Here is a 9,557-nt window from a genome sequence, read left to right on the forward strand (position 1 = left end):
ACATCTCGTTTGGTAAAGTAGAGGGCCAGTGAAAAAGAGGAAGACCCTCAAGAAGATAGATTGACATGGTGGCTGCAACAATGAACTCAAGCATAATGATTGTGAGGATGGCACAGGACTGGGCAGTGTTTTGTTCTGTTGTACATAATACGGTCACTATGAGTTGGAACCAACTCGATGGCACCTAACAACAATCCTCAGTTGCCATTCAAGTTTTATCAATTGTCCTAAAGGTGCTTTTTAGAGCAAATGGATTCATTTTAGAATCTCATATTGTGTTTAAATGTCAAGTCTCTACTATCTATTTCAATAAGAACTGTTCTTCAATTTTTACTTTTTCCTTGATGTACATGGAAACTCTGGTGGCATAGTGGTTAAGTGCTACAGCTGCTGACCTACAAGTCAGCAGTTCGAATCCACCAGGCACTCCTTGGAAACTCTATGGGGCAGTTCTAGTCTGTCCTACAGGATTACCGTGATTCAGAATTGGCTCAATAGCAACAGGTTTGGTTTGGTTTTTTGGCTTGACGTGTATAACCTTGATACTTTTAAAGACTGCAGACTAGTTGCTTTTTTTTTTTTAATGCCCCTCAGATTGGGGTCATATGATATTTTCTCATAATTAAATTTGTATCTTTGGCAGAGATATCACAGAAAGGATTCTGTATTCATTTAATTGTATCTTACCGGGAGCATATAATTTTTATTTATTCCATTGCTAGTGATGTTTATTTATATGTTCGTTATAAGGATGACGTCTGCTAGGCTTCTCCTACAAAATTACTCTTTTCCCATTTGTGATTAATATTTTGTAGAGAGGTATCTTGAAATTATATAAATATCCATTCCTTCATTTACTCATTTAGATCAGTATCTACCTGATATAAATGGTTTCTTATTTTATTCGATTGTTTAAAACACATTACTATCACTATTTATTTTGATGTTCAAATTGTTCCAGATTTGGCCACTGGGAGCCCCATCAAGATAGCTTCTGTGCCTTTCGACATGCCTCCATCATTCTCTGAGCACTTCTGGCTTTCTAGTACGATAGGACTCATCTTGTACTTTCCCTACTTCAGCCCTGGAAATACCAACTCTCCAAGGCACCCTGGTTTCTGTTAGCAGAGAATGGTATTAAGAAGCCAAGATCTATCTGGATAGTAGATATTCTCAAAGTCACTTTGGTGTTGTTTCTTCCAGACCCTGTCAATGAACAGAGCTAGGGGATATACATACAAACAGACATATATCTACACTTATTATTTATTTCTCTCTCACTTTGTTTTTTGCTATATATGTATATGTCTATGTATGTATATCTACAAGTATTTATACAATATATCGATATACACATCATAGGTTTATACTGATACATCCAATTCCCATTCAATATCATAGAGTTTATTCTAATTTTCTCTTTCTATAATTGTGACTTCCTTCTCCAACAGTAAGAAACTTGGTTCCCTTTATTCTTAATATATCTACTTAATTAATCAACCTTCCCCCGTGTGAACACCTCCTTGCCTCACTCAGGCTCTGACCCCCCACACTGGCCCATTCCATGGACATCCTTCTTATCCTGCGTGAACTCTCACACCCCACTCCACTACAGGCCGTTCTTCTACATGGGTGCCCTCCTTGGCGGCTGAAGTTCTGACTTACCAAACTGGGCTGCCTCCCTGTTGTTGCTAGGTGCCATTGAGTCAGTTCCAATTCATAGCGACCCTGTGTACAACAGAATGGAACGCTGCCCAGTCCTGCGCCATCCTCACAATCATCATTATGCTTGAGCCCATCTTTGCAGCCACTGTGTCAATTCATCTCATTGAGGGTCTTCCTCTTTTTCACTGACCCACTACTTTACCAAGCATGATGTCCTTCACCAGGGACCAGTCCCTCCTGATAAACTTCCAAAGTATGTTAGACGAAGTCTCACCATCCTTGCTTCTAAGGAGCGTTCTGGCTGTACTTCTATCAAGATAGATTTGTTCATTCTTTTGGCAGTCCATGGTATGAATATACCGTGAATATTATTCTTCTCCAGGGCCACAATTCAAAGGCGTCAATTCTTCTTCGGTCTTCCTTATTCATTGTCCAGCTTTCATAAGCATGTGAGGCAAATGAAAACACCATGGCTTGGTCAGGTGTGCCTTAGTCTTCAAGGTGACATCTTCGCTTTTCATTATTCCCTGTAGTAGGCTGAATAATGGCCCCCCAGAAATGTCCACATCCTAATCCCTGGAATCCAAATGGCTATCTCCCTTACCTCTTCCAAGTGCTTCCTCAAGTATCACCTCTTCAATGAAACCATCTATAGCCCTCCTATTTAAACCTCTAACCCTCCCACCCCACCTCACTTATAGTATTCCCAATTCTCCCATCCTGTCTACTTTTACTTTTTTTTCCATAGGACTTTTCACCATCTAACATACCATGCAATTTACTGACCTATTATGTTTATTGCCTATCTCCTTCTTGCTAAATTTTAAACTCCACAAGGCCAGAGATCCTTGCCTATTTTGTTTACTAAGGTATCTTCAGCACCTGGAACAGCACCAGGCACATTTCTTGAGTAAGAGAATGAACTGCTTCCATAACATAATGAGGAAGGCATAGTTATTCTTTTTCAGACAAAGAAGCTTAGAGAACATAAATAATTCATTAAAGATCATGCTTCTTGTAATGACAGAACCCTGATTCCAAATTAGTCCTTTCTATATAGATCTCACACTGAACATCCCATACCTAAGGCTGTTTGCTCAGGGTGGGAGTGGGGGAGGGTAAGGGCAAGAAGAGGGGTAGGGCAGGGGCTGGGGAGAGGTTAGAAATGAAGCCTTATGTGCCAAGATAAGCATGGAAAGATAATTCAAACAGCTGCCAAGTAAAGTAGTGAAAGCCCCCAAAATTGTCAATGGAAAGAAGCACTGCTTTTAATGGGGCTTAATCTAATTTTCTGGGTTGGGTTTAATCTAATTTTAAGGAGCCCTGGTGGTACAATAGTTAAAGTCATTGACTGCTAACCAGAAGACTGGTGGTTCAAAAACACCAGTGGCTCTGAGGAAGAAAGATGTGGCAGTCAGCTTCCTCAGAGATTTACAGCCTTGGAAACCCTCTGGGGTCTCTATGAGTTGGAATCAATTAAATGGCAGTGGGTTTATTTGTGGGGGTGGATTTAGGGGTCCACTTTTAAAATTTCCGTGGGGAAAAATGACATTCCTCCTACTAATTCATTATATATTTCATTCCCCCCAGCCTTCACTTAGAAAAAGTCTGATACAGCATAAATAGTTGCAAAATTATACTTTATTCATATATATTAAATAAATGAGTTACTTTTCATTGGGAGGCACAGTTGTCAACAATATTCTGAAGCACCAGGCATGAAATCACATGAGATTCTATGTTTTTATCAGGGGACGACAGGTCATATCACCTGACACATTCAAGCGCTATCTGATATACTATTAAAGGCTTAGAATGCAGACATGTTCTAAACAGGCAGCAGCTGGATGGTACCATTTGTAAACACTCATTGTATCATCAATTGAAATAAATGTACAACCCACAATGCCTTGCTCAAACCAGCTACCTAGCTGGCCCCTAAGATAAAAACCTTACAATCACATAGTCTTGCCTAGTTAGTCAGATAAAAAGGGTCAGGTGAAATAGTCACAGGATACAGGAATTATAAATAATATATATATTAATAGATATTAATTTTCATTACATAAAAGTTGTCATTATAAATACATCTTTGATTCAGTCTAAAAACATATTCCCCATATAAATAATGTAAAATATTAAATATTAATAAATAGATTTAGATTTAAAAATTCAAATATTGTAGGCAGGGTGACCATTATTCTGATGCTCTCCGGCCTCGAAACGAATACTGTCTCCTTTTTCGTTTTGCCACGTTAGATCTGTGTGACAGGTCATTCATCACCTTGGCGAGCTCACTTATGGCTTTGCGCTGGATGTTCCGGTCATTTACCTATTGGGGAAAAAAAAAAAACAGCAAAATTAATTCCAGGCATTAAGATACTCAGCTGTTCATGTTCGTGCTATGCTCAGTGAAAATGGAAGTATTCCTTCAAAATTAAAAAAACAGGTGACTCTCACTAGTAACGTATTACTTTAACATACAGTGTTGATTTCTTCAGCAGTTAAAGCTAAAATTACAATTAAATTGCTAATTGTGCAATGATATGATGGGACACATCACATATCCTTGAATTTACTTCAGTGGAATTCTCAAAAGTATGTAGCGAAAAGAGCCCTGAGATATAAAAGGGGAAAATGTGTGTTTGAATCCTGTGCATGCAATAACTCTGTGACTTTGAAACAGCCACTTTACATCTCTGAACCTTTGTTTTATTGTCTAAACATGAGGAGATTATACTAAATGACCTTTTGGCTCTCTACTAATCCTGTCACCTTTTATACTTTAGTCTTTGCTGTATCAAATGAGTAGTTCTCAACTCTGATGTGTACAAGAATAACCTGGAGACCCAGGTACGTGAAGCCTGACTGAGCCTTAGTGCCTTCACTAAATTCCCCAGGCACTTCTGATAACCATTGTAGTTTGAGAACCATTGCTATAGATTAAGTATTTTGTAGACACCAAGTCCAAGACACATGAAAACTATCATTTTTAATTTCTCTACAATTAGATTGGTCTCATCATTACTATAATGTGATTAAAAATCATCATAGTCATATGCAATAATCAATATTTACTGATATATAACATTTAAAATTAGGAATTATAGCAAAATTCTCCTGTACTCAGCTTTCTTGGAACTATTTGCAATTCTTCTCTCTAACCAATAGGACCATTTAGGTGATTTCATGTTTAAAAAACTGAGAACCATTTACTTTCATCTTAGCTCTACCAGTGCTGGAAACACTGCGGTCACATTGCCACATTTCTGAGAATGACTAAGGTGTCTAGACAACAGCAACTAATTATTAAAAGGGTATAACTTGCCTAATATATGTTAGTAATTGAGTAAAAGAGGACAATTGTTGAGAGCTCACTCAGGATTGCCCATCATGAAGCAGGTAGCCTGGAGCTTTCAGAAGGAAGGGGAACCAACAGATATTTTCATTTGCAAGGCACCATTATAGCAGCATAGACCTCTCTACTGGCTGTGCATTTGTAAGTGACAAATTTCACTCTCCAGTGTTCAAAGCATTGCCAAGAAGCTAAGAAATTCATGCAGGACTGGGGGCATTACTGGGTTGGGACCAGTGCTGTCTCAGCCTCTAGCCTCTGGCCGCAGGAAATCTGCTGAACACTGTAAAACCCTGTATTGGTGGAAAGCAGTACAGTTCTATAAGTTTTCCAAGACATCATCTCACTACCTAAAGTCCTGGAGACTACAGAAATCCTAAAGAGCAAGCACTTATTTTGGTTCCTGAGGGCTTACACGAGGGGCGGGGTTGGGAGAGAGGCAGACCCAGGTAGGGTGAAAGGTGGGCACAAATCCCGAGAGAACAGGTCCTAACAGGACTCCTGTCACTCTTGTTTAGGCCCATTTATGTCAAAGCCAAACTCAGATGAATCTGGAGGCCTGGATAAAGCTTTGAAAATTAAGAGTTGTTTTTATGCTTCAAAGCTATCTTTCAGCCTCTAGAAGTCTTAACTGAAGATTCAAGACAAATTCAGGAGATAAAGCTTTGGAGTATGAGTGTTTCTTTAGCTGAGAGGGTCTTGTATCCAAAAGTTGACAAAATAATTCTTTCATAAGGTATAAAGTCTCTCTCTCTCTCTCTCTAAAAACAAGCAAACAACAAACATCCTCGCCTTTAGTTTGGGTTGCACAATCTGAGAGGCTAACCAGAGCCTGTCAGTGGGATGCCCCCTAGTGCCTCCTCAAAGGCCTTTGGTACCAAACCCGTTGCCATGGAGACAATTCTGACTCATAGCGACTCTATAGGATAGAGTAGAACTACCCTTTAGGGTTTCCAAGGCTGTAAATCTTAATGGAAGCAGACTGCCACATATATCCCCCGTGGAGTGGGTAGTGGGTTTGAACCATCAACCTTTCAGTTACTAGCTGAGCACTTAACCACTGGGTCACCAATGCTCCTTTCGAAGGTCTTAGTTCTCTTTTATCTCATTCTCCCTTTGTATGTATGGCATTGTAGAGTTGTAGGGCAAAGGAGACCACAGAAATTCTGTAGTGAGCCCAATATGTTTCTTTTTAAGATGAGGAAACTGAGCCCCAACAGGCCATGTGATTCATCTGAGGTCACACAGTCCCTTGGTGGCAGAGCTGGGGGGAGAATGCAAATCTTCTCACCCCCTCCCACTGCTCTTTCCACTAACACTTGTTGCCTCCCATACAATGTAGGAGAATTTCCATCACATAAACAAGGGGCAATGAGAGAATTACTTCTCAAAAAAAAAAAAAACAGTTGATGTAGAGTCAACACCAACTCCTGGTAGCCCCATGTTTGCCCCATGTGCTCCACAGGGTTTTCAATGTGTGATTTTCCGGAAACAGATGTCCAGGGCTTTCTTGTGAGGAGCCTGTGGGTAGACTCAAATTCCAACCTTTCAGTTGGCAGTCGAGTACATTAATCATTTCCACCACCCAGGGACTTCTCAGTAGTCTCCTCTATTTATTGACCTACTTTCTCCTTTTTTTTTTTTTTTCTCCTTAGATGTGTTCATTCTCCAGTCTTTATGCAATAATCACAATGCCAGTATTTTTCCAAATTACAAATTTGTATGACTCCTGTATTGGCTTTGCAAAGAAACTCAAAACACAACTGGAATTAGTAAGGAGGAGTTTTCACCCTGGACTAATTTCATTGCTTTAATAATTGTACCCAGTAGCTAATTTCTACCATCTGAGAGTAAAAAAGAATTAAGAGCACTTTACCGGAGTTTGCATCACTTTTAGGAAGTCATCCCGTTTGCTGGAGCTGCTATTGAAGAACTTAACAAAGAGGTCTTCCTCAAGGGTCTTCACGCTCTCTTGGATGACCTGGTTGTCTTTCAAGTTGTCAAAGATTTTGAGGTAAAAGGAAACGATCTGGCTCTGAATTATTTTTTTGTCACTGTCCTTGGGAGAAAAGAGCACAGAGAGGATGCTGTGAATTTATCCACCAGAAAATGAGCGGCAGGAAAGTCAGCCTAATGGAAATGTTCAGCTTACCTCTTTCCAGTTCTTCAAAATATCTATGAAAAGAGGCCCACCATCCGCTACATCTGAATCAGTTGCATTCTACAAAAAAAGAAGAAAAAAATTGGTTTACAGTTAGTCTATAAACTGCCCTATGAATGTACTCAAAATTTTATTGAACTCAGATGCTGATAATATTCACTAATTTCCTTGTCAACCCTTCTGTTTAGTTCTAAAATTTACTATTTCCAATAGCTGTTATGGTAGATACAGCCAGGCTGTTGTGCTCTATTCGCTTTCTTATTTTCTAGTGAAATCCTTAAATTGCAATGTCACAAATGAACTCAATAAGGCTGGTGATACTTGAAGAGTCTCAAATAACTATAATAAGCTAAATAAAATTTTTCAGGCCTAGTTAAAAAAAAAAAAAAAGAAAGAAAATCAGCAAAGCTATCCCATTAGAAAACACTGCCCCCTGTGGCACAGGTCTGTATAACATCAACCTCTGCCCTCCAATATGACACTATTAAGTTGGCTTTGCAAGAGAGTTAAAAAAAAAAAAAAAAGCCACTACGAAAACGACTTGATTTTATTTTGCGAGAATAAAATAGTTTGTGAATGTGGGAATATTTCATAACAGCTGTTACTATAATAGCTAATTTATGACAAGTAAAATATTTAATGTGCAAGAACTATTTCCATTAACTATAAATAAAATTGAACAAGAAACTCATAAAACAAAACAAAAACTTTTATAACAGTAAACCAAAATCATAAGTCCTCCAAAAAATCTCAGCGGATGACTGAGTTAAGGAATAGTTTACAGGAAATGTAGATAAGGCAGTAGAATTTTAAAACCACTTTCTGGAGAAAAACAGCTGTACCAAGTGATTTTTTTTTTTAAGCCAAGTTTTTAAGAACCTCATCTTCTTTTACTTTAGTTGAGAAATTGTTTCCTATTACCATTTTTAAGTGTTAATCTTGAGCTTTTATGCCCTTTTCATAGTAACCTGAGAAATCAGAAACCGATAGCCCATTGCCATTGAGTCAATCCCAACTCATAGCGACTCCATGGAACAGAGAATTGCCCCATAGGATTCCCAAAGTTGTAATCTTTATGGAAGCTGACTGCCACATCTTTCTCCCATGGAGCCACTGGTAGGTTTGAACCACTAACTTTTTGGTTAGCAGCTGATTGCTTAACCACTGATAAATTTTATCAATATATGAATTACTTGATTTATCACAACCGATGAATGGATTCTCACCACAAAATTATCTACACATCATTAGGCTTTATTCCCATATTATGCCCATCTTTTGGAAAAGGCATGAATTCCTTCTAAGTCTCCATAGCAAATTGAGCCCCCCGTGCCACTGAGTTGATTCTGACTCATAACAACCCTATAGGACAGAGTAGAACTGCCCCATACGGTGTCCAAGGAGCATCTGGTGGATTCAAACTGTTGACTTTTTGGTTAGCAGCTGTAGCTCTTAACCACTATGCCACCAGGGTTTCCAAATTGAGCAGACGATTAAAACAATATCTAGATCATCCAGTCAACAATTAACAACACCTAGTCTTCTCAAAATGACTGTGGGCTGGAGATAACAGTGTATCACAGATACAACTGCCAGTCCACCGTCAGTCATTTTCAACCACAAGCAAGTATTATTAAAAGGTCATACTTACAAGATATTCCTTTAGGTTCTGTATCTCTTTCAAAAAAGTAGCCTGGCAGTAGCAGCTAGAAGAACCCAAAATGATGCAAAGCTGAAAAGCTAAGATATAACTTGTAAAATTCATTGTTTCAGAGAGAGTTAGGCCAAAGTCGCTGAAATTAGTAGCTCCTGTGTAAAGTTGATCAGGACCAAAGGACTTGGCTGATTTTTTCTTTCCTAATAGCTGATCTGCCGATGATCAGAACAATGTGCCGCATCTCCTTTAGCTGCTGGTATTTATACCCGATTGAAGTCTCATCAGGATTACGTATTTTTCACAAGTTTTTTAAGATGAGATGGTGACAGATAGGCAGGGATGCTAGTTAGTTTGCATTAATAACTATGGTTTTGTGGCATTTTGGTGTTGTAGTTAGAATTTCCTTTCGACTCCTTGGGTCCTTTGACGATGAAATAGACCCATTATGTCCACCACTGCCATTCTTGCGGGATCCTTTGAAAGCACTTTTACTTCACACCATTCAGGGACTGGAATTTTTTTTTTTTTTTTTTTTGCACCTCTCCCTTTTGCCTGTGTAAAATGTTGACTCCTCATCCACAGAGCACCTTGATCATTTGTTTGTGGTTGGGAACAAGTGAAAAAGGAAATTCTAAGGGCCCTCAAACCTTCACAAAGGGGGTGCCTTTTAGAAATTTTCTTGCAAATAACCAGAAAGCAAGGAAAGAATGTGCTTAAAA

General features: G+C 38.9%; 1 protein-coding gene across 1 annotated transcript; it reads right to left on the minus strand.

The window, feature by feature from the left end:
• Positions 1-3,862: 3,862 nt before the first annotated feature.
• On the minus strand, positions 3,863-8,946 carry IFNG (interferon gamma). Its single transcript, XM_049883821.1, has 4 exons — positions 8,833-8,946; positions 7,173-7,241; positions 6,897-7,079; positions 3,863-3,997 (listed from the first exon to the last, which is right to left on the minus strand). The coding sequence occupies exons 1-4, from the start codon at positions 8,944-8,946 to the stop codon at positions 3,863-3,865; spliced, it is 501 nt and encodes a 166-aa protein (XP_049739778.1).
• Positions 8,947-9,557: the final 611 nt, after the last annotated feature.

The sequence above is a fragment of the Elephas maximus genome, chromosome 4, assembly GCF_024166365.1.
Source record: "Elephas maximus indicus isolate mEleMax1 chromosome 4, mEleMax1 primary haplotype, whole genome shotgun sequence".
NCBI lineage: Eukaryota > Metazoa > Chordata > Mammalia > Proboscidea > Elephantidae > Elephas > Elephas maximus.

What these genes read in the sequence shown, in the direction of transcription:
- IFNG (XM_049883821.1), bottom strand. Translation starts at nt 8,946, where the DNA reads ATGAATTTTACAAGTTATATCTTAGCTTTTCAGCTTTGCATCATTTTG. An exon ending in AGAACCTAAAGGAATATCTT is followed by an intron (nt 7,242 to 8,832) that starts GTAAGTATGACC and finishes CTTTTTTTGTAG; the next exon opens with AATGCAACTGATTCAGATGT. An exon ending in TTTTGAAGAACTGGAAAGAG is followed by an intron (nt 7,080 to 7,172) that starts GTAAGCTGAACA and finishes TTTTCTCCCAAG; the next exon opens with GACAGTGACAAAAAAATAAT.